The 26,092-nt window shown below is 42.0% G+C and overlaps 1 protein-coding gene, 1 long non-coding RNA gene and 1 other non-coding gene across 3 annotated transcripts; all 3 read right to left on the reverse strand.

Moving 5' to 3' along the window:
- Nucleotides 1-66: 66 nt before the first annotated feature.
- On the reverse strand, nucleotides 67-10,625 carry LOC148668145 (scavenger receptor cysteine-rich type 1 protein M130-like). Its single transcript, XM_088630994.1, has 7 exons — nucleotides 10,520-10,625; nucleotides 10,127-10,225; nucleotides 5,102-5,416; nucleotides 3,566-3,871; nucleotides 2,660-2,974; nucleotides 1,383-1,610; nucleotides 67-86 (listed from the first exon to the last, which is right to left on the reverse strand). The coding sequence occupies exons 1-7, from the start codon at nucleotides 10,623-10,625 to the stop codon at nucleotides 67-69; spliced, it is 1,389 nt and encodes a 462-aa protein (XP_088487120.1).
- Nucleotides 10,626-11,579: 954 nt separating this feature from the next.
- LOC148668146 (uncharacterized) lies at nucleotides 11,580-17,743 on the reverse strand. Its single transcript, XR_015937068.1, has 3 exons — nucleotides 17,638-17,743; nucleotides 13,437-13,751; nucleotides 11,580-11,709 (listed from the first exon to the last, which is right to left on the reverse strand). It is a non-coding gene; the product is annotated as an uncharacterized LOC148668146 (long non-coding RNA).
- Nucleotides 17,744-25,811: 8,068 nt separating this feature from the next.
- On the reverse strand, nucleotides 25,812-25,883 carry trnaa-cgc (transfer RNA alanine (anticodon CGC)). The gene has a single exon. It is a non-coding gene; the product is annotated as a tRNA-Ala (tRNA).
- Nucleotides 25,884-26,092: the final 209 nt, after the last annotated feature.

Consider the following 26,092-nt stretch of genomic DNA (forward strand, 5'->3'; position numbering starts at 1 on the left):
TTTATACTGCACATACTCAAAATGTGTCAGACATTGAAATTTACTTTAACCTGTTTGACTGGATTGCTAGTCCATCTTCCTGTGAACTAGAAACTGGGGACACACAGGAGGTGGAACACAGAAAATCTAATATCATTTCAGACTGTATGAGATAGTAGATAATCTACTAGCACAGTGACTATAAGAAGGAAGAGATTCTGGAGAGTTTAGCAGCACAGTGACTGTGTCACAGTGACTGTGTCACGTAACACCAGGCTAGGGGAGGTAGGACCCTGTGCGTGGCAATTCAGGTATCTGTGGTTCAGTGCCAAAATGAGGGACGAAGACATGGTCTTGGACAAAAGCTAGGAGGTCAAAAAGCCGGGAAGGTTCCGAGAGCAGAAGGTACAAAAACGGGAGGCGGAGTCGTAGTCGAGGACAAGTGAAGAGTTGAATTGCCGGGAGAGTAGAAATCATAAGACTAGGACTGGGAACGTACGGAGCTCTTGTACTAAATATATTATTTTGTAGAATAGGTTTGTTGACTGGGTTTTGGAAAGAAAGAAGGGTCTTTATAGGAGATGTTTAGGGTTTGAGGTGACTTTGTAATTCTTTTTAAAAAGAGGGCAAGATGTAAGCTGAAGCCGGAGTGAGAACTGTGATTCTCACTGAAGAGAGTAACAGATGCCAAAGAAGTCAACCTGAGACAATCTCTCCAGGAATGTTTTTACAGAAGGACCTGAGTGTTTCGGTAGTGAAAGTGAATTGTTTAATTCTGCCCACATTTATTTTAACTTTTGTCTGTCTGCTCAGCCTGCTTTACTCAGAGCTCTTGGCTCCAGTATCCTTCTACCAGGTCAGTGCAACAGGTATCAAAATATATGTATTTAGTTAAACTCATAAAAAAAGATCAAATAGACCAAATGGCTCCTACCTGAGCAAAGCAGGGACACTTCTTGTCCATCACTACAGTTGACTTTCTGTGGAGAACTGCAGTTCACCAGATGAGTCTCATCCCCAGAGCACTGAATACCTGTCAGATACACAGGGCTGTCACTGTCCCATACAGAGAGGTTTTATAGACTTGTACTATAGAGCACTGAATACCTGTCAGACACACAGTACTGTCACTGTCCCATACAGAGAGGAGTTATAGACTTGTCCTACAGAGCACTGAATACCTGTCAGACACACAGTACTGTCAGTGTCCCATACAGAGAGGAGTTATAGACTTGTACTACAGAGCACTGAATACCTGTCAGACACACAGCACTGTCACTGTCCCATACAGAGAGGAGTTATAGGCTTGTACTACAGAGCACTGAATAGTTGTCAGACACACAACACTGTCACTGTCCCATACAGAGAGGAGTTATAGACTTGTACTACAGAGCACTGAATACCTGTCAGACACACAGCACTATCGCCTGTCCCATATACAGAGGGGAAATACATTTCCACTACAGATCCACAGCCCAGCTGTCTGCAGACCACAGAGGCCTCTCTGTAGCCCCAGGAGTGCTGGAGGAGTCTCCCCCAGGTGCTGTTGTAGTGAACCTCCACCCGGCCATCACAGTGACTCTCTCCTCCTGACAGCCGGACTCCACCGTCTAGAGCTGACAGGGAGGAATCTAAAAAAATGATAATCAAGATTATTTTCAGTCATACATCAGTAAAACAAAACAAACTCACAGAGGGGTTATCCAGAATATTATTTTGTAAAATTATCTTGATACAACACAGCTTATTATGTCTGAACATAGTGTTTTAAAAATAGTCATACTATTTTTTTTAAATATTCTTGCTTAAGACGTTTGCTACGGTGTGAAATTCTAATATGACACTTACTCTCTCTTCTAATACTATACTCTCTTCTAATACTGTAATTATTACATATATGAATATATAAATATTCACTGGCTGATGACAACTGTGCACATCTTTTCTTTTTGCCCTCCTTCACCTCAACTGCCTTCTTGCAGAAGCTCTTTAGATCATTCCTAATGAGTGATCTAAAGAGTTCACTCATTAGGAAGGTTATGACAGCACATTAAAGGTTATGACAGCACTGGGCAGGTGAGCTCAGCTCACTGGGACACTAAAAGGAGCACAACCTGTAGTGTGGACATCTTTGGCAGAGAGCTTGTGAATGAGGAATGTGAATGTGAACTGGCTTGTTTGTTCAGTTACACAGGGTGGGTGCAGCTGGAATTAGCAGCTGAGTAGTGTCCTATAGAACAGCATGAATGTGGGTAATGGAAGCTAAATAGAAAGCAGATGTGGATAGATAAAGTGGATGGATCTTGGGAACACAGTTGTGCTGGAGCTCTGTGGAGATGAGAGAGGATTATGGGAACAGAAGGCGGAGAGAGAGGTGATCATGGTTGTACTGTGGACTGTGGGAAAGACAGCTGGGTGAGAGGTGACAACAGATGTGCTGGAGCTCTTTGGAGGTTAGGCCAGTTTGAAAAGTGAGAAATATTTAGTGATTCTGGTAAGAAGATTGCTTTTACTGGGATTTTGAACAGTTGGTCTGATATGCCTGACTTGGAGACCAAGACCATGTAAATGGATTTGGTTGCTTCATGAGCAAGTGGCAGAAATTTGGATTAGACATCCTACTGATCTGTTATTTAAAGCTTTCTTAATTCTGAAAATGTGAATATGCATTGATTCTTACTAGAACAAATGACTCCAGCATCCTGCCCATGAGAGCAAGCAGCTCTGCCCCATGAAGAGACAGCGCACCAGGTGAGATGAGTCTCATTGCCCCAGCACTCAAACACATCAACCCCTCTTGATCCACTGCCTTGTCCAAACCAGGCCTGTCCTGGAACTGCTACAGCTTCCCCACAGCCCAGCTGCTGGCAGAGAACAGTGGCATCTCTCAGGTCCCAGTACTGGTCACACACTGTCCTGTATTCACCGCGGTACTGCAGCTCCACCCGGCCAGAACAGGAGTCAGGGCCGCCCATCAGCCTGTAGTCACTGTATTCTGCAGAGAGGACATGTCAGGATCCGTAAGCATTAACATCACTAGACTTTATACAAAGGACAGGAGAGTCAGGAGCTATACAGTATGAAATGTTATTAAGGTTGATTTTACAGAAGGTAGATTGTACAACAAACGTCTCATACATACGCATAATTATTGAATATTTAACTTCAAAACACAAGACCAATTATCTATCGCACTGTGAGAAATAAAAATGAATCATGAAAAGTTGAAATCACATGACCACAAGACCACTGCTTGCTGCAGCTCACTGACTGATCCAAAGAAATTAGTTTTTTGGTTCAATATGCAGTGCTCTGAAATGCAAAATACAAGCATATTAAACTTAGGCAAATATTTTTTTTAAAGTGATGAAACACTTTCTAAAAAGCAAGGACAAAAAAAATCAGGACTTTACACCATTTTTTCTTTAGATATTTAATTAAACTAGATGATGACACAGTAGAAACAATGCTCTCAAAGATCAGTGGGAAAGCTATGAGGAAGAAAAGTAATTATCCCATACTGCTCAGAATGTGATATTGAAGAGTTTATACAGCTGGGAATCAGTACAGACAGCAGTGCTCTCACCTGTACAGACCAGGCCGATGTCACTGCTGTGAGTGCAGCTCTGGTTCTCCCTGGTTGAGGTGGGACAGTCTTGGATTCTGGTCTCATTTCCCCGACACTGGATCTCCTCTGTCCTGATCAGCCCCTGTCCCTCTCCGAAATGAGCCCCTCTCAGCAAGTCTGCTGGAAATCCGCAGTCTAGTTCACGACAGACGACCTCCGCATCCTTCATGTCAAAGTCAGCCTCACAGATTGTACTCCAGGATGTCCCTCGCAGAACCTCAACTCTGCCAGAGCAGAGACTCCTGCCTCCTATTAACTGCACCCCTGACATGTAACAAAACATTTGTACACATTTTAACAGTATTAGAGCACATTAACAGTGTGTATAATACAGTACGTCAAAGTAAAATAAAATCAGATAAATTATATTCTTTAGATTACCTGTATTAAATCATTGTAATCCTCAATTTAAAAGATCTTAAAATCATCACTTGCATTTAATCTAAACGTTTCTGAGGTATTAATATGCTCGGTCACATTAGGAAAAAAAAGGAAAAATTAGAAACTCAGTTTTGAATTTAATATAAAGAGGGCAATAATACTGCAGGGTAGAGGTGCAGAAGGATGGTGAAAAAATCATACAGCACCGAGGCCTTAAAAGAGAATAAAGGAGGACTGACATCTAGAAAGTCAGCAGGAGCAGCTCCTGTAGTCTCAACAACAGTCAGAGAAACTGAAAACTCATGAACATTTATGAATCATTTAAACTACATCACTCATAGAGCCCAGAGAACAGTACTGTCACAGCCTGGCACTGCTGGAGCAGGACTGTCTGACCTGGGCACTGACACACACTCTGGACAAGACCAGGACTGTCACAGACTGGCACTGCTGGAGCAGGACTGTCTGACCTGGGCACTGACAGACACTCTTGACAACACCAGGACTGTCAGAGCCTGGCACTGCTGAAGCAGGACTGTCTGACCTGGGCACTGACAGACACTCTTGACAAAACCAGGACTGTCACAGCTTGGCACTGCTGGAGCAGGACTGTCTGACCTGGGCACTGACAGACACTCTTGACAAACCAGGACTGTCTGACCTGGGCACTGATTAAACAACAAACCTGAAATGATTGAATTACCCTAATGAGCCCAGAACTATTCTAATTCAGATTTATTTGTATCCAATGTTGTGTTGAGATCTCATCTCTCAATTAAATCTGAGCTCTTCTGATCCAGGCTGACAGAGACAGAGAGAGAGAATCAGCCCCTGGGCCAACTGCTACTGCTTTTAGAGTGTCCTGTCTGTGTTTATACCTCTTACTCCACACAGGTAGAAAGACACAAAGTGACAGTGGGGAGTGTCGTCACAGCTCTCAGCAGGACAAGAACAGTGGGAATGGGAAGATGGACTGATTGACCCTGATGATCAACTCAAGATCAGTGGAGGAGTTGTAATTGTCCTCAGTGCTGGAGACTGGAGAGAGTTAGACTCCTGTCTGACACATTACTCCAGCACCATCAACATTACTGACACATCAGTCTTACCTACCTGAACATCTCACTCCAGCATCTCTAGTGTGAGGTATATTATGGTGTTTCACATCTTGTTTTCCACAGCCTCTCAAAGAAGATTCTGACCCACTACAGGACATCAAACTCAGCAGGACTGATCCAGACCCTGGTCCAAAGTGAGCTCCATTTGGTGCTGAAAAAGCAGATCCACAGCCCAGCTGTCTGCACACCACCGTAGCGTCATTCAGATCCCAGTTTAAGTCGTCAACTGTCCCCCACTCTCCATCATGATACACTTCCACTGTCCCCTCACAGGGACTGGCACCATTCACTAGTCTCACATCAGAACTGCCTGGAGACAGAGAACATATTATTTCCATGTCTGGAGGAAATATTCTATATATGTATATATACATACTGAAAATATTTCAGTTAGTTAAATTTTACTTAAAGTTCTTGACTGGATTGATACTCCATATCCCTGTGAACTGGAAACAGGGGACATGCAGAAAGTTAACCACCTACTAATTCCACAAAGTCAACTTCTATTAAACACAGAAAGTCCACTATCTGCCATTTCAGATCCTTACTTTGTGTAAGATACTGGAGAGTCTTGCAGCACAGTGACTGTGTGTGAGATACTGGAGAGTCTAGCAGCACAGTGACTGTGTGTGAGATTCTGGAGAGTGTAGCAGCACAGCGACTGTGTGAGATATTGGAGATACAAGCAGCATAATGACTGTGTGTGAGATACTGGAGAGTCAACCAGCACAGTGACTGCGTGTGAGTTACCGGAGAGTCTACCAGCACAGTGATTGTGTGTGAGATACTGGAGAGTCTAGCAGCACAGTGACTGTGTGTGAGATACTGGAGAGTCTAGCAGCACAGTGACTCTATGTGTGAGATACTGGAGATACAAGCAGCATAATGACTTAATAGCTATCCACAAATTGTCTGTCTTTCCTCCAGCACCTTGATGATTCTCCAACGCTCTTTCGTTGACCTCCTTGGATTCAAATTAATCTACCATGCCGACATTTCTTCCTCTCCTTTCCAACCTGCTGCATTATGCTGCTTTATAGTCAAGGTGTAACGAAGCATAGATCAGGACCCTTTGCAGATGGAAGAATCCGGAAGGGAGTGAGACACGGGGAGATGACGATGAGGAACTGAGCAGGTTGACGAACACCCTCAAGTGCAAGGAGTGGACTACTACTGTTGATCCTTGTGTGTTAAGGTGGTTCTTTATTTTATGCTACAAAATGATTCTCTACTTTCTTCCAAGTTCATACACCCATCAGTATTTCCACCCTGGAACACTCCCTTCATGATCTTCTCTCCCCTCTCGTTAACGACTTTCTTGATGGCCTCTGAATTATTTTTTTTGCGCCATCAATTCCATCATTTTGTCCTGTCTTCCTCCCTCTATTGCTGAAATATCACTTTAGATCTTAAATATTTAGAGTTTAAATCGCTCCCTCCACTTTTGTTTTCAGATTTTGAAATTTATCAATAAACACAACTCGATATCCTAGTTGGGGCTTTGCAATTGTGTTATCCACATTATACCTCAAGGCAAATCTTTTTCTCAACTTCTGTCAGCTACTGTCAGCCTCTCTCAATGCCCACGTTATCAACTGATGCTCAGAAAGATATTAGAATGTGGATATTTCTCCCCCACTGGAACTGCCACTTTGTTTTGCAAGAACTGGTGTCCCACTCTGCACTACCTGTCCTTGATTGATGCTTCTCCTCTCAGTCTAATAGTAATATTCAATGCTCAATGGTTTTTCTAATTTCCAACCTCTCAAATCCAGGAGCTCTCTCTACATGCATGATCATCAGCCCTTCTGGAACTCTACCTTGTTGTTGCCATCCATGTCAGGGGAAATCAGAGGATGGGGGGAAGAAATAGAAATAGAACATTCTTATTTCATGCTGATAACAAATCCACCATTTTCATTACCGATAAAGGATGATCTTCTTCCCCCCAATTTCAAGCTTTTTGATCCTCATTTGCGCTGCCAGATTCTTGAAGGTAAATATATCAATTGTGTTTTTTTCCTATTAGACAGCTCTGAATTTGGTTACCGAGTAGCGGGTTCTGGAGAACTTGTTGTTGCTCTAAATCCTGGGATTCATGTCTTCACAGGTTTAACTCTGGGCGAATTTATTCTGGCTTTCTATTTTCAGGGATGTCATCTGTTCTTCCACTCTTCCAGGTGCCAGAAGTGGACAAACACTGCTGATATTTGTTTAAGTTTTTTGTTTATGCCCAATTAAATTCAGTCTATGGATTTTTAATTTAACCATTCTTCCTGTTCTAATTACAAGCCTCCTTCAACATCTCATACAGTTTTCTGTTACCCATACTTTGTATCTGGCAAGGAACACCTCCCTGGTCTTTCCAAAGCTGTAGCCAATGCTCTTTCTAGTTCACAGTAACCTAAACTCTTCTTGCTGATGTCCATTAAAGCTCTCTTCCTCTTCAAGTTCCTGAGTTCCACCATCTTCATGATCTACCCACACAGCCTACTCTTCTGCCTGAACTACATGCACTACCTTCTGCACATTCCACCAGCCACCTTCATCTCCATTTTAACCTCGCTATTCTGAATGTTTTTTTCCAAGTGCTACAAGATCTTACCTCCGGGATTCAATTCCACCTCAGGCTTCAGTCTTTTCAATGTCCTAACGGCTTTATATTGCAGCACTCCATCTCGCAGTTCGTGGAATCCAGAGACAGGACCACCAAAAGCATCTTCTAGGAAACATACTGTATCTCCTCCAACAACCTCTGCATCTTACCCCCTTCTAGGATGCTTCTAACTGCTGTAGATTCAAAGAGCCACAGAATTCACCAGTTTCTCCATATTCTGTTTTCAAGAATCACGTGTTTAATTCTGTGACCTGTCTCATATCCCAAACTTTAACTTTCATTTCTATGCTCTTCCAACCCAATCCAGTTCACTGTGGATCCTTCAGTAATCTGAATTGAAGCTGCCACCTACACTGCCCGAGCTCACTCGGATATTCAATTAAGACACTCAGCTGTCCTCCCTCCTCTGCAGTTGACCTTTACATTCTCTCAGGCATTTCAGCTACTCATTATCCCGGAGTGGATGCGATAGAATGCCCGGAGTGGGGGCGTCTGTTCCTCCGGACCGCCAGAGGTTTTCCCTCTCCACTGGGTTTTTTCCTCTCCAAGGGTTTTTTCCAAGGGTTTTTTCCTCTCCACTGTGCAGTCAGACTCACACTTAGCCTCTACGCATTTCTTTCCTGTTCTTTTCTCTTGCTTCTTTATTTTCTTATGCTTTGGCACACACTTTGTTTGTCCTCACAGGTGTTGGGAGAGAAAATGTTGGGCTGGGGCTCCATCTCTGGGCGGTAAGTGAAGCTCGCTTCCCCAACCTCTGGATGGCAGCACCACCTTGACCCTTTCTGGGGAGGTTCTCAAAAAGTGAGCCAGAGGGGGCCCCAGCCACATTATTCTCGGTCCCCTGAGGGCTTATCCCAATTGCAGGGCGCCGCCTCAAATCCGACTCTCAGCAACTCAGGGAACTTCTTTTGTTTCCTTCTCAAGCAGCTTTCCCTTCATTCTCAACCCCTCAGCCGGCACCTTTCAATATATTTCCTCAAGTCGGGACACTCTTTCTCTTCCCCTCTTAAGGGATTCGTTCCCAGTCACAAAGCAGCACCTCTCATGCAACTCAAGGGGCTATCCCCTTTTTTCTATCCCCTGATAGCAAGGCAGGAGCCTGGTTGCAAGGCAGCACCTCTCAAAGTGACTCTCAAAGAGTCAGGGGAGTCTTCCTTGCCTGAGGGCCTAGCTCCAAGTCGTGAGGCAGCGCCTCTCTGCCGACACTCCAGGAGTCATGGGTGTTTGTTTTCATGCTTCAGAGGCTGCCAAGTCAGCCAATCCACCTGGGTTCCCCCCTGCGGTCCGGGTGCTACTTTTCTCTACTTTACCAACCCCTGCTTCTCCCCTTGAAGTAATTATATATTAAAGCCCTGGAAAAATTGGTAGGATAACATCATATACCCTTTAGTAAAAGCAATTGTAAAGTTGTGCTGATGTAACTATTTACCTTCCAAATTACACAACAAGTCAGATGTTTTTGATATTATGATTTTAATCTAAATTAGTTATCATTTAGTATGTTGTGTGAAAAAAAGTCTCCTAAAAGTCTAAATTTATTATTATGTAGAACAGGTTTGTTGACTGGGTTTTGGAAAGAAGGGGGGTCTTTATAGGAGATGTTTAGGGGCTGAGGTGATTTTTTACCCTTTTAAATTCTTTTTAAAAAGAGGGCAAGATGTCAGCTGAAATTGTAGTGCAAACTGTTATGAGGATACCCAAATGTAGAGATATGGATCCTGTGCAGCCGCAGGAGTAGCCGGTAGACAAGGCAACAAACTATCCGAATCGAGAGGCGAGTTTGTGGTCAATGGAAGTAAGGAAGTAAGGAGGGTCGAAATCCAGGACAGACACTGGAGGCAAACAATGCAAGTCGAGAGGCGAGGTATGAAGTCAAATGGCAAAAGGGGAAGTCCAAAATCCATGTGTCATAAGGTTAGGGTACGCCAGGTAGAGCTCTAAGGGAGATAACTCAATACTGAGCAGCGGGAAGTGTGTTATGATGGTATAAATAGCACAGGGTGCCGCACGGTAAAGCATGTGCAGGTGTGTTAACTCGTGCGGCGGCGCTTGCTATTATTAACCCACTGCTGGTGCTGATTAGTTCACTTATGGGTTGATCTCCGCTGGCTGGCGGTCATGACAACCGTGATTCTCACTGAAGAGAGGAAAGGATGCCAAAGAAGTCAACCCGAGACAAACTCTCCAGGAAAGTTTTTACAGAAGGACCTGTGTGTTTGGGTAGAGAAAGTGAATTGTTTAATTCTGTCCACGTTTATTTTCACTTTTGTCTGTCTGCTCAGCCTGCTTTAGTCAGACATCTTGGCTTCAATCTTCTTCTACCAGATCAGTGCAGCAGGTATCAAAATATATGTATTTAGTTAAACTAATAAAAAAAGATCAAATAGACCAAGTGGCTCCTACCTGAGCAAATCAGGGACACTTCCTGTCCATCACTACAGTTGACTGTCTGTGGAGAACTGCAGTTCACCAGATGAGTCTCGTCCCCGGAGCACTGAATACCTGTGAGACACAGTGCACTGTCACTGTCCCATACAGAGAGGAGATTTAGACTTGTACTACAGAGCACTGAATACCTGGCAGATACACAGTGTCACGTCCACCAGCAAGTGCATTCTATCCAGCAATCGACCTCTCTCTAATGAGGCCACATCTACAGGTAATTCCAGCAAGCGCTAGCTGATCAAATTACCAGCAATGACACCACACTAATGTCCGCACCCTCAACTGCTGGGATATTCTAACCTTCAAGTCTGTGCTTGGTACTAGACTCTTTTCTAGGAGCTCCTACCTCACCATTCTTTACTGAGAAATACTCTTCCTGACTGAACCTCTGCCCTTCGATACTCAACCTTCGTCCCTTGACTTCAACTACAGCCAAGCATCTAGGGTAAGTAGCCATCGATCTCCTTCCCTTTTTACCCCTCTCTCCGACCCTCCGAAACTCTCAGAATAACGCACAGTGTTCTTCCTCTAACTCGTGGACACATCATTTGTAACACACAGCAGTGTTACCATTTCCCATACAGAGAGGAGTTATAGACTTGTACTACAGTACACTGAATACCTGTCACACACACAGCACTGTCGCCTGTCTCATACACAGAGGAGTTGTATATTTGCACCACTGAGCCACAGCCCAGCTGTCTGCAGACCACAGAGGCCTCTCTGTAGCCCCAGGAGTGCTGGAGGAGTCTTCCCCAGGTGCTGTTGTAGTAAATCTCGACCCTGCCATCACAGTGACTCTCTCTTCCTGAAAGCCAGACTCCACCATCTAGAGCTGACAAGGATGAACCTATAAAAATCAATAGTCATGTTTATTTTCAGTCGCACATCAGTAAAATAAAACAAACCCGTAGACGGGTTATCATAAATATTTTTTGTAAAATTAACTTGATACACCACAGTTTATTGTGTCTGAACATAATGTTTTAAAAATAGTAATAATATTTTTTTAAATAATCTTGCTTAAGAAGTTTGCTAGGGTGTGAAATTCTAACATCACACTTACTCCATCTTCTAATACTATACTCTCTTCTAATACCATAATTATTACTGTACATGTAAGAATATATAAATATTGACTGACAACAACTGTGCACATCTTTTCTTTTGATTTTTCTTCAAGATATTGAAGTGCTTGTACTGCTGAGGATCAGTACAGACAGTAGTGCTCTCACCTGTACAGACCAGGCCGATGTCATTGCTGGGAGTGCAGCTCTGGTTCTCCCTGGTTGAGGTGGGACAGTCTTGGATTCTGGTCTCATTTCCCCGACACTGGATCTCCTCTGTCCTGATCAGCCCCTGTCCCTCTCTGAAATGAGCCCCTCTCAGCAGCTGTGCTGGAAATCCACAGTCTAGTTCACGACAGACAACCTCCGCATCTTTCATGTCAAAGTCGGCCTCACAGATTGTACTCCAGGACGTCCCTCGCAAAACCTCGACTCTGCCAGAGCAGAGATTCCTGCCTCCTATTAACCGCACTCCTGACATGTAACAAAATATTTGTACACATTTTAACAGTATTAGAGCACATTAACAGTGTGTATAATACAGTACGTCAAAGTAAAATAAAATCAGATAAATTATATTCTTTAGATTACCTGTATTAAATCATTGTAATCCTCAATTTAAAAGATCTTAAAATCGTCACTTGCATTTAATCTAAACGTTTCTGAAGTATTAATATGCTCGGTCATGTTAGGAAAAAAAAGGAAAAATTAGAAACTCAGTTTTGAATTTAATATAAAGAGGGCAATAATACTGCAGGGTAGAGGTGCAGAAGGACAGTGAAAAAATCATACTGCACCGAGGCCTTAAAAGAGAATAAAGGAGGACTGACATCTAGACAGTCAGCCGGAGCAGCTCCTGTTGTCTCAACAACAGAGAAACTGAAAACTCATGAACATTTATGAATCATTTAAACTACATCACTCATAGAGCCCAGAGAACAGTACAGTCACAGCCTGGCACTGCTGGAGCAGGACTGTCTGACCTGGGCACTAACTGACACTTTGGACAACACCAGGACTGTCACAGCCTGGTACTGCTGGAGCAGGACTGTCTGACCTGGGCACTGACTGACACTTTGGACAGCACCAGGACTGTCACAGGCTGGCACTGCTGGAGCAGGACTGTCTGACCTGAGCACTGACTGACACTTTGGACAGCACCAGGACTGTCACAGGCTGGCACTGCTGGTGCAGGACTGTCTGACCTGGGCACAGAAAAACACTAGACAACACCAGGACTGTCACAGCCTGGCACTGCTGGAGCAGTACAATATCACCTGGGCACTGATACTCACAGACCACAGTCTGGCTGATTAAACTAACACTAAAGTTCCTGGACAGACAGGATAAACTACATGTTCAGAGAGACAGAGACACTTCCTGTTGTCCAGCTGCAAAAACACACAAATACAGGTGAAGACTTTTCCTAAATTTAATACCCAAATTTACACTTCTTCCACAGTTAATTACAATAGATATTTAATAATAATAAATATTATTCACAACATATAATTATTACTTACACTTATAATACTGTAATTAATATCATGTGATATTTTCCCAAACTATAATAATCACCTTGGCCCTGGCTAGCTCTTTTGAAAGCATGAAACTCATAATTTCAGGGCAGTGGGTCCCATGTGGGGTGCCAAGGGCGCAAGTCTAACAACTTTGTCCTGTTAAAACTGAAACAGCAACAGGAAAACATTGCTGCTCCATTTGCCAGCAGTGGCAAGCAAAAGTGAAATGCCATGAAATGGCAGGAGAGCAAATAGACCCTATCCGTAGCGGAAAAACAGGGATTAACTCAGGAGGTCAGACGATGTCGTGTAGAAACCTATGCCCACAGGCCGCAGAGGAGAGGACCAGGTGCTAGGCGGTCTCAAGACATCCGAACCCTTAATGCTGAGCAAGGAGCAGAGCAGACAAAGGAAGTAAATAGGCTATACAACAAGACACACCGGAAAGACATGAATAATCATAGGGATCTAGGAACAAGACAGAAGAGCAGCACCCTCTAGGTGTACAGGACGTGACACTCAGACAGGGTCTCCTGCCAATGTTTGTTCCTCTGATTTCCCCACAGGTAGAGAGACACATACAGTTATTACAGTGAAGAGTGTTGTCACAGCTCTCAACTGTGGAAATGAGAGGATGGACTGATGGATCATGATGATAAACTCTAGATCAGTGTCTCCTACCTGAACACCTCACTCCAGCATCAAAGCCATGAGAAATGCTATACTGTTTCATTTCTTGTTTTCCACAGTCCCTCAGTGCAGACTCTGACCCCTTGCAAAGGACCCAGCTCAGCAGAATTGATCCAGACCCTGGTCCAAAGTGAGCTCCTCCTGGTGGTGAAACCGCAGATCCACAGCCCAGCTGTCTGCACACCACTGCAGCATCATCCAGATCCCAGCCAAAGTCAGCTACTGTCCCCCACTCTCCACCATGATACACCTCCACTGTCCCCTCACAGGGACTGGCTCCATTCACCAGCCTCACATCAGCACTACCTGGAGACAGAGAAAATAATATTACCATGTTTGGAGGAAAAATTCTATATATGTACATATACATATTGAAAATATTTCTGATAGTTTAGTTTTCTGTGTTACTGGACTGCTACTCCATTCCCTGGTGAAACAGATTACATGCAGAAACCAACACAGAAAGCATACTAAGTATACTAACTCAACTTCTGTAAAACATTGACGCCCACTATCTGCCTTTTCAGATCCTGATCCTGACTTTGCGTGAGATACTGGAGAGTTTAGCAGCACAGTGACTCTATGTGTGAGATACTGGAGAGACTACCAGCATACATGTAGTAATTCTATGAATTCAGAGGGCTGGGACTTGTATTTCTCTTTTTCTAGGAGCTGTGGTCAGTAGAGTTTTCAGTGCCAGTGTCAGAAGTCTGAATCACTGATGCTTGTTTGTATCTATGTATGAGGCCTCATGTAATAACTGCAAAATAAGAATGGAAACTGAATACTGGTCTGTACACGGTATGAGATTTAAGAACTGATTTAAGTATAGAAAGTGAGGTACAAACAAAGGCAGGGTAGAGCTCTCTGAGAAAAGACTCAATACCGAGCAGCGGGAAGCGGGTCTGGATGGTTTAAATAGCACTGTGTGCTGCACGGTAGATTAACACGTGCGGCGGCACTTGTTATTAGTAACCCGCTGCTGGTGCTGATTAGTTCTCTTATGGGTTGATCTCCACTGGCTAGCGGTCATGACATTTTCACTGTTTCAATACACAATTTTTCCAGATTTCCACTGTTTAAACAATTCAATAACTGTTGAACTACACAGTTTCATTTAACACACCGAGCATTACTGCTCAGGTTCAGGTTCAGCCACCTGAAGAAGGCTCCAAGGCCGAAACATTGTGTATACTTTCTTCTTTTTTTTCAGTATAGAATAAACCTATTACTTGTTCCTTTGCAAACTTAAGATATGTGTATCTGTGTGTTTGCTTATGCAATCGTTAGTGTACAAAATGTACAGCAGAGGGGACAAGACACAGCCCTGTGGTGATCAAATTGAAGTGTAGCGAATGTCAGACAAGCACTTCCCCCAACTTGACCTGTTGAGACCTGTTAGTTAGGAAGTTTAGCACCCACCTTATCAAGTTCTCATTCAGATTGAAGCACTACAGATTCACACTTCCACTATTATCATCAACTCCTTTCATGTCACCATTTGCTTTACCATGTTTCTTACAATGGAGTTCACCATCTTGCTCCAATCAATGTTTACTCTTAACAACACATCTTTACCTCGTGTGGCTTCTACATAAATGCTAAACCAATGTCTAGTTATTTCCACAACTCAAACATAACACCACATTTCTGTGTGTGATAATCCTGTACATCCTATACATCCTGTATACCCAGGGCAACATTAAGACTATCATAGGCCTCAGGGCTATAGACTTTCAGGGGGCTCCACATCACTCCAACTCACATCACTCACATCACTCCCAATCAACAAACACAACTGTGCACTACACAACTTTGCCATACACTACATTTAAAGTTCAAATCTTGTTCAAAACGTTGTAAAAAACAGAGCTTAAGATAAGTTAGAATCAAAACTAAAGAGTAATTTAGTCTTACAGTTGCAAAAAGCCTCCTTGGCCCTACATACACATATACAGAAGCTACTTTCGAATTTCAGCCCCTTAAAACTGCTTTTAACACCACCACAGACGGTCTTCTCAACAGACACACAGCGCATTCCTACATTATTCCCAGCACTACAGACTCAACCACTGCCCACTCAACAATACAAGCACCATTACAAAGAATGCAGTTAAATAACACAAATCACACAAAATCACCTAAAATGGAAATAGGTGCTTTTACTCCTCCGCGGCGGGAGTGACAATAAGGACCATGGCTGGTAGCTTACCTGAAAAATAGTCAAGACAACGTAATCATTCTGACCAGCGATTGATACAAAAACTCTATACATTAGCCACAACATCCAATCATTCACGTTGTGCTCACTTTATTGTATATTTATGAGGTTTTAAAGAGTTTTACCAATCTGCAAAATGATGAGAAGACCAGACACGAATTAGTGTGCAGAATGTTCTGGCGGTGCCTTTAATTACTTTGCCTTTTCACTCTTGCCAGAACCGCGGTTTCCTTATCACTGCCAGTGGCAAAACGCTATTTACAGGATAAACTATTAAACAGCATTGAAGCTTGTTCTCATCCTCTTAGGAGTTTTCATGTTGTGTATAATCATGAAGAAAAATAAAAAATAATAAATTTAAATGAACAAAAAAGAGGGGTACCCCTTTCTTTCAGCTAACTAGTAAATTCATTAACCCTCTGTGTTATTGTAAAGTTGTCCTAAACGATGCCTCAAGCCTGAGTGCTCTGATCATGAATCTCCAACTGATGGAGGCAGGAGAAGTATTTATGTAACTTGTACAATATTATTTAAGTAATTATTTGATTTTCATTATCCATGCTTAAAAACTAGCATTCAAATGAACACCAACCAGATTGCAGTAAACCATTCTTATTAAATCTCCACATTATCAAAAAGAAAAATAGTCCTTATTATCTGAATCTTAACTGTAGAAGACCAACTCATTTATCTGTCAAATTTTACTCAAATGTGCAAAGTCAATATAATTGCTGTCTTCCAGTTCAGTTCCAGACCCTCTTTGCTATCTGTGTGGAGTTTGTATGTTCTACCTGAGCTCACATCTTTTTCTTTTTCTCTGGGTTCTCTGGTTTCCTCCCAGATACTATCAAAAGTGTGTGCATGTCTGTGTCTGTGTGTGTGCCCTGTGATGGACTGGTGTGCTTTCCAGTGTGTCGCCTGCATTGTGTCCGTTGCTTGCTGGGATTGACTCCAGCTTCCCCGGGACTCTTCATTCAATAAAGCAACTGTAACCCTGGTTTCTAATAATAAAAAAATCATATTTCACTATTATCTGAGCAGTAAATATTTTTCCTACAGTACAGCCTGTTCTTTTCAATGCCTAAACACAGCAAACCTGCATGAACCATACAGAAAAATATGTTTCTGTAATAAAACTACCACAGTCTCAAAAATATATACTCCTATCTGGAAACAGCTATGGGTCCAAAATAGTTTCACATCATATTTACCTCCAATATTCATTTTTTTTAATATATTGACCTCCAATAAATAGTACCTCAGTCTCTTTTAATTAATTTCTCTAAAACTATTACTGGCTTAAAACTGTTCCAAACTTCAAACACAGATTTACCTCAAATAACATTGAACTATCTAATGAGCTTTAACACTGAAAGTATCACATAATGAAAAAAATACACATCTTTAATAATTCATTTACCTACAATGCTACCTCGGTTTCTTATAATTATTTAGTGGGAAAACATTACTTCCTCAGACATTTTCTAGTGTTTAAACATGCATTTAAATCTATTATTATACCTGGCCTTAATAATTCTTCAAGCTTAAATATCACCTTCTCAAGAAATGATTTATATAAAAGTTCCATCTGTAATAAAGCCACAACCTGTAATAATAAAATATACTCCTGTCTTTAATAACGCTCTTATCTGTTTTAAGAATAAGAATATTGCATACAGATAATTATACTGGAGACATAAACTGAAGATAATAATAAGTAGCAGTAGATTGGCAGAGGTGATGCTATTAAAAATATAAAGTTGTTCTAAGCAGCTAATTATTTTACCTGACTTACAGACCAATCAAAATAGTTTTAATGTTTTCTTATGAATACCCATAGTCCTGGATTTAAAATAAAACATTAAAACCTCTTATCCCGAGCTCATTTACAAATTATGTTGTGCAGCTTTTCCATCTTAACTTTAATTCTTGTTTTCTGTCTGTCTGGAAAGCAGAAGACTGGTCACTTACTGGCTGAGCTGTGCAGCACCAGGACAGCGAGAGAGAAGATGGACAGGCAGCTCTCCATTGTCATCAGCACAGATCGCAGCTGAGACCTCTGTCTTCACCCCTGAGCCCACAGGGCAACTGAGCTGCTGCTCCACACCCCGGACCCCCAGTAACAACACAGCCCCCCGCCCCGCCAATCACACACAGCACTGCCTTTTCAGACTGACAGCAGGAACCTCTCACACAGGCGGGACGCCAATCACACAGGGCCCTTTCAGTCTTCTCCATATATATCAGAGACACATCACTGTTTCCTCTCCCTGAAGACACTCCCAGCAGTGCGGAGGAGAGGAGAGACAGGAGCAGCTCTGTGTCTCACTGGAGGAAACACAGATACAGATACAGACAGCAGGGCTGCAGGTGCTGCAGGGGCAGGAAGAGATCAGATATGAAACTAAAAAAATTGTAGACAAGTATTATATTTTTAAATCAGTATCAAGATAATCAATTATGTATATATGGTCCTGTAATTCTTGCTGTCTGTATCAGGAAGTGTCTAGTGACTGGTGTCCAGAATGTGGTCCTGTCCTGTTGTCTGTGTCAGGCAGTGTCCAGTGACTGGTGTCCTGAATATGGTCCTGTGTGTCTTGCTGTCTGTGTCAGGCAGTGTCCAATGACTGGTGTCCTGCAGTGACTCACAGAGTTGTTGTGTCTCCAGACAGTAATGTCTTCTGGTCCTCTTCAAGGGCAGTGTGAGGAGAGCCTGTGCTCAAGGTGGCAGTGAGGTCATTCAGGTCAGCACAGGAATACAGAGACAAGGTGGACTGAATAAGAACTGGCTGTCCTGTGACTGTGATCAATAATGTAAACGAACAAGAATAGCCAAGCAGTGTCTGTTCCCTCTGTACTGAGCCTGTTGGACAGCAACTCTTCCAGTTGACTCCCTTAGACCCTGAGCCTGTCTCTGTGCAGCTACAGTCCAAAAAGATGTTCCAACCCCTCCAGTTGTGACCCCAGTGTCTCTCTGCGTGGAGCCGACTGCATGACTGAGACTTTCTAACAGCACAGTGGAACTGATACTGATAGACTGATACACCCCCAGTCTGAACAGTGTGAGGGCACAGCTCACATCCTCTTCCTTATTATTATAGGTAGTAGGAGCAGCAGTAGGAGCAGCAGTAAAATATTAGTAGCAGCAGTAGTATCAGTGGCAGCAGTTGTGGTAGCAATAGTAGTATTAGCAGTTATGCAGTATTTAAACTCTCCTGTTCAATATAGCAGAGGTCTTGTGTTACAGCTTCACCATAATAGCTGCAGCAGCAGGAGCCACAGAGCAGGAGTCAGTTTCAAATTAGAAAAAGCAACAAAATTATGAAAAAAAAAGTTCAGTCCTTGTTAATACAGCTGGAGCCTCAGGTCAGACCCTGCAGTGAGTCTGTGGTTTGTGCTCCTCCGAGCTCTTCCAGCACAGGAAGTCAGGCTGTACTGTGAGGCTGTGGGTGTCAGTGTGATGAGGCAGCTGAGAGCTGAGCTGTACAGAGAGACACACAGGGAGCCCAGTATTCAGAGCTCCAGTGCTGCACAGGGAGACACAGGAGAGCCCAGTGTTCAGAGCTCTAGTGTTGCACAGGGAGACACAGGAGAGTCCAATGTTCAGAGCTCTACAGGGTGACAGGTCCTCTCCCCACACAGCTCTCTCAGTGTGTCTCTCAGGGCTGAACAGGTGGGACTGTTCCTGTCAGAATGGAGGCTGACTCTCAGAGCTCCAATGTCAGTATGAGGAGAAGCTCTCAGACCTGACTGCTGCCAGAGCCTCTGAGCCTGAGTGTCCATGAGCACTGAGCTCCTCAGCAGCTGAGAAAAGCCTCCTGTCTCTTGTGGTCACAGTGTGGTTGAACACCTGCACTGTCTTCCTGCTCCTTCTCTTCTCTCTCCCCTTTCCTGTCTCTCTCGCTGCGTGTGCTCTTATCTGTCCATCTCTCTCTTCTCTTCTCTCACTCTGACAGTCTGTGCAGAGTATCTGAAGGGGATGTAACATTGCTTGGCAAAGGAAAAGACTTCTCAGAGTTAGAATAAAAAAAAGTATCTCCTCTCAGTCAGATTCACAGCTCAGACTCACACACAGAGCTCTGGGTCCCTCAGTACTTTACCCAAACTCCTCCCTCCTGAACAGACAGAAGCTCATCTCCATCCTTCTCTTTATCCCGACAATTCAGAACCAGAGAACATTGTGACAATCAGTGCTGCTACATGAATAATATTAGACAGAACAGACTGGACTCAGGTCACATCTCCCCCTTTTCTCCTTCCTCACAGCCTTTTAGAGACAGAAGTGTTTGACTGAAAATTGAGCAATATGTGATTATCTCTTATTATTATTTTTACTGATTTAATGAACAGCAGTATTGCTACTCTTATAAGTGTAATATGATTATCAGCAGCAGCAGACCAATGGTCTTGTCTACAATAGTGACCAGTTGACCAGTCTGTACCTCTCAGCAGTGGGACTCAGATCACACAGAAGACCTGTCTGTGTGTGATTCCACACCAGCCCTGGGATACAGCGTCTCCCACACGTCTCTCACGGAGAGTCTTATAAATATACAGTTAAACAGAGTCTGATAACAGTTATACAGTTAATTAAATCATCAAACTGGCTGAGGAACTGAGAGCTTGAGTGGAAATAAAACCAGGAGATGCTCTTCAACCTCCAGGATAAGGAGTCTGATCCTCCTGGATTCTGTTCTGTGGAGATTTGTGTAAAACGCTTAAAACCGCTCATTACAGGGACTTGTGGCCTTTCTCTTCTGCTCTACGGGAGTATGCTATACAACGCATTAGTCTGTGAAGTAAACTATTTTTTTTGTTTCATAAATTGTATTCCTCGGTTTGTCGCTCTCCATTTCCAGCTGTTATGAGTCGCCTTTATTTTTGGAGATGTTATATGTGTAAGAAAAGCCCCCCGGGCTCCGGACAGGAGTCTCCTCCAACGGAGACGCGCTCTGCTCTGTCAGAAAGAGCGCTGTGACGTCACAGACAGCAGCCAGAGCGCCGGGATCAGAGAGCGAGACCGCGGGAGGCGCGCAGAGCGCACGGAGGAGACTTATTGATCACTTATCTATCGACAACCAATTAATTCAACTGAAGAACCGTAGAATAATTGATTAACTTCACTGATTGGTGAGTACTGACCCTGTTTTAAATATCTAGAAAACAGTCAATACAGCCTCTATCGATCAATTACAATAGCGCCTTTAGTGTTAATAATGTTCAATCAGAAATTAAAGAATTATTATTCAAATGATTGTTTAGGAATTGTATGCTAGAGCTTAAAAATTATATTCCAAGTTGATAAATTCTTAAAAACTGTATTCCAAGTTGATAAATTTGTGTAAGTAAAAGCTGAAATGCATTTTTCCACTGTTTACAAATCATAAGTATGGTAACCACGGCGACAGGCGCCAAGTCACTGTGCACTGCTAGGTGTCTCGCCTTCGTCACAAAGAGCGGTGTGACGTCACGGATAGCAACTAATACTAATATTGTCTTCATGTTAATATTAGTGTAAGTACAATCGGTAGTTTTAACATTAATGCTAGTGTTCATGTGAGTATTAATGATGATAGTGCTACTGATTGTTTTAATACTAGTTTTCCTGTTAATATTAATGATAATTATATAGATAAGGTTAGATTATTTACACTAGTAGTCATGTTAGTTTTAGTGATAGCATTACTGTTATTATTAGTATTATAAGTGTAGTAGTATTTTGTGTCAGTGTTGGTGATGATGATAGTGTAAGTCTTAGTGATAGTGTTACTGTTGCGATATAATTGGTATTTGTATTAGTGTTATTTATAGTGTATTTGTAGTTATGAGTGTATGTGTTTGTGAGGAGTGTGTGGTGTCTGTCAGTGTGTGAATTTGTGTTTGTGAGTGTGTGGATGTGTGTCTATAAGTATTCGTAGTGTCTATGTGTGTGTCTGTGAGTCTGTGTAGTGTCTGTGTGTGAGTGTTTGGATGTGTGTCTGTCAGTGTGTGTGAGTGTGTGTGTAGGTGGACTTGTGCTCCACTGGTGTGTCTAACAGAAGTGATCCATCAACAGGTGTTGAGGTCCAGAGCTGTTTGCGAATGGAACCACTTTCTAGAGTCCAGACCCACATCCACAGATCTGTGAGTGCCCTGTTTTTATCACTATTACTAGTAATGACAGCAGTAGTAGTAGCAGGAGTATTAGTATCAAAATTAGTATTAGAATCTGAAGTCATGGTGGTAGTAGTAGTAACAGTAGTAGTATTAGCAGCAGAAGCAGTAACAACAGTGGCAGTTGGATTATCCAAGCAGTTACTTCAGAAACTAAGGTTTTACAAATTTATACTCTACTTTTCTATGCATGTTTTGTAAAGTGCCTTGATGCTCTGGATTAATTAAATTAAATTAAATTTATTTTTATATAGCGCCTTTCACAATAACTAGGTTGCCCCATGGCGCTTAACAAAGGAAGTGACTGTACAGTGGATATAAAAAGTCTACACACTCTTATTGAAATTGCAGGTTTTTGTGATGTTAACCCAGAAATCAAGATAAATCATGTCAGATGTCTTTCCATCCTTAATGTGACCTTGCCACCAACAAAATTCAAGAGAAAAATTTTGGAAAAATTGAAACTAATAAACCTACAACACCCTGGTTGCATAAGTGTGAACTCCCCCAACTAATACTTTGTGGAAGATCCTTTTACATTTATTACAGCAGTAAGTGTTTGTGAATAAGTCTCCATGAGCTTTGCACACCTGGACTTTGCAATTTACTCTGTAGACAAGCAAATCTGTTCAAGGAAGAAACTCAGTTTAGTGAACTACTGGTGAATTCAGCACAAGTTTTGTCATCACTTGTTAGGATGGCTGAGTTGTCTAAGGTGTCAGACTTGAGAACTGATATCTTTCATCTTGGTTGGGTGTTCTGGTCTCCAAATGGAAACATGGGATTAAATTCCACTTCTGACAGCTACTTTTTTATTTTTTGTGTATTGTTCCTGTCTTATTGTGCTGACAATGACAATAGGAGGAAAACAGAGAAACCGCTTATCAAGAACATGATGGGCAGGAAAATGCTTCGTCAACACTTAAATGTGATTAGCAGAAAGGAACTTTTAGATGGGCTCCAATTTCTGCCTTAAGAACTTTTTGAGCTGTCTGTAAGTAAAGAAAGATTTCCGGTAAGGTGTGCATTCAAAAGTCAAAGACCGAAATATAAAAGCAGCAACACTGCGATTTGTGAGTGTTCTGTAGTGTTAAAATCCACAGGTTTCCATGCTTCTTGGATTTCTTAGCCCAAGAAGTGATTCCTGTTTCATTTTCTATTCACCAGTTCGATTTGCATTACGCTCCTCAAACCTCAAAACTGAATAACAAACGCTAATCAAAGTTGCACAAGGGCTACACTACTTTGCCCTGTCTAAATACCATTATGTGAAATTAAGAAACCGCAGTATTTTTGACAAAGTGCGGTCTTCAAACAGCAAACGCTCAAGTGTTTATATTTACTTGTGAGCAGACCAACCTTGATTTAGGAAAGCCTTTGCTCGCCCCTTGCTATAACAACGATATCTGAATCGAGCCCCAAAGTGGTAAGAAAGCTGAATTACACAAAGCACATAAGACATTGGGTTGTCACTGTACGCTATCATGTTTTGCTTGCACTGTCCTACTAAAAGATTAGAGGGATCAGAAAGGACACAAACAAACCTTGCATCCACAATTCTGAACTTAAGGGTCACCAGCTCTACCGACTGCACCTCTCTTGCTCCTCTACTACAACAGTAATATTACTAGCGTTGGTTGAACATGGTATAGTAGGCTGACAGCTGAAACACATGGCTCACAAGCAGTGACAGAACCATTATCAGATATCGCTGCAGCATATTGGTTTGGAAGCAGGAGTAAATATCCCATGGAAACATGTATGCCTCCATTAACATCGTATAGTAGGTGGACATCTTGGCTATGAGGGTTCAAACCCTGTCCGTGCTTCTTCATTCTGCACCACGTTTCTTTATCTAGGTCTTCAAATTACTTGGCAAAACATTGGTTCTTGTTACTCTTTCTCTTAAGCGGAAGATTGGTAGTTCAAGCCCACCTAGAGGAGCACGTCTTGTGATTCCCATGTAAGCATAATATCTGCTCAAACTCGATTATTGTTCTCAGTGACACCTAAAACATCTTGATATTTGCAAGAAATGCAAATATTGTGCACGTTTCAAGCTACAAGAAGTAATCAATTTAGTACTTAAGTGAATATGATCTGGAATGCTCAATAACGACCAACATCAGCAGCTTCCAAGAAATTAATTTGAATTTCATACTCACCTTGCATTCTCAGCTATCATACTTCAAAATTACAGTGCAGATTTGGTGGAGAACTTCACAAGCATTATTAGGTTTGGACTGTACAATTGTATTTTAATATCTCGGTATATGTACCTTCATTTTAATATACATGTAACCATAAATGCTGTATAGTATATTGTACTTTTGTTGTACTTTTTAAAATATTTTACCTGAGGACGCAAGGGGACTGTTATATCTTGTGATACATGCAAGACATCTGTAAAAGAAGGTGACATTTTAATAAAATTGGTGATTAAAAGAAAACCACAACTTGTATGATATTATCTCTCGATATCGAAGACCAATTGAAGGATTTGAAGAAACTATCAAAGAAGCAACAGCAATAGCAGATGTTTGGGTTTTGAACCAATGATTACACCTCAATAATCAATTCGTCCTCAAAAAAAGAAGAGACAGGCATGTTTTGAGCCTCATAATGATCCTCTTCTGGATCCACAAGAAACGTGTTTTGGATGTACTTATAACTTCCATCAAAGAGAGATCTCATCAGTTGCATGCAATTGAAACTTTTGACTTTTTGGATGGTATTGAAAATATTTTTTAAAAATAAAATAAACAATTTTCCAAAGAAGATCTCATGAAGTATTGCCAGGATCTATTCTTAGCGTTTGGTAGTGATAACACTGCTGATATTGATAGGGTAGAAACGTACGATGCGTTGACAGGATTTCTGAAGCGAGAAGTCCTAGAATGCCGCCTATAAATGAGCTAGGATTCATACCAAGAAATACTTTTTGTTTTCCACCCAGAAGGCTGCTATTGCATTACACATCTTGTGAAGATTACCAGTTTTGGTAGCTTCTGGGCGTGATTTTCCAAAACCGAAACTAATAACAAAATTATTTAAGATGCACCATGTCCAAAAATTGTAAATCGAGACTAGTATTACTACAGAAGAAAATATTTAACTGAAATATCAATAAGACCTGTAAGTATAAAAAGTAGAACAATTAAATTTATATAACTTATTTTTTATTCTTATTAGAAATGGGCTCACACACCGGAAGACACTAACGTTTATCTTTGTTAGAGTGTGTGAATAACAGTTTAACCCAAAATGTTTGTAATTGTGATTTTGTTAAAATGCAATAAATCGTCTATCAGCAGTAAGAAATTATTAAGAAAGTAAGAATTTTTTTTATTTCACAAACGGTAAGACGTGAAGAGAGTTTACAGTTCGTATCCTTCGCTTTGTCTTAACTTAAGCGTTCAGGATCCAAGCCCGTGTGTGGATGGTTGTGTTTCTTGAATCTCTTGTAATCATCAAAAGTCGTTGTTTAGTCCTTCAGTACTTTCTCGAGTTGTACCATGGATATTTTAAACGATTAATACTATTCATGCTCTTTTGCCTTTTCCTTCACATACGGAAAAAGTGTCCTTATGGCTGTGCTCCACATCTACACGAGAGCACCTGTAACAGTACAGGACACGCAGTGAGGAGTTCGCGCAGCTTTCAGTTTAGTGCGGAGTCCAGAGGGAGGACTCGCTCGCTGAATGATTTCTCAAGAAATCCCGGGTGAGATTTAACAGGTGATTTCTTCAACAGCCACGACAAGTGTGGAGACGTTCTCTGGATTTCCTGAATATGACGTTAAATTAGTTCAAATCATTTGTTGTAGTTAACAGAACTAAATGCTTTGGAGGTACATCTAAAACAGCAGAGCAACACTGTAGCACTTCGTGTGTGACTGAACTTAATTGTGTAAACCTGGCTCTCTATGAACACCGACAAAGAGTTCTCACTCAACAGAAGATTGCGATGTGAGCACAATAATATAAAGCACGTGGAGATGCCAGGGATTGAACCCGGGACCTCATACATGCGAAGCATGCGCTCTACCCCTGAGCTACATCCCCAGTGGTGGGTGCTCATGGAGAATGCCTGCAATTTCCCACTTTCGTGTTTCCTCTACTACAGAGTAAATTCATGGGAATGAAGAAATAAGGAAGGAAAAATAATCGCATTGAAGCTTCCAGAGACTGGGCAAAAACGAATCAGTTATTTTTATATCCAGTCACACGGGCGACGGTGGTTAATTCCTCAGCGGGGGAGTGCTTTTTTACCT

The sequence above is a fragment of the Lepisosteus platostomus genome, chromosome 5 (assembly GCF_059453375.1).
Source record: "Lepisosteus platostomus isolate fLepPlt1 chromosome 5, fLepPlt1.hap1, whole genome shotgun sequence".
NCBI classification, from domain to species: domain Eukaryota; kingdom Metazoa; phylum Chordata; class Actinopteri; order Semionotiformes; family Lepisosteidae; genus Lepisosteus; species Lepisosteus platostomus.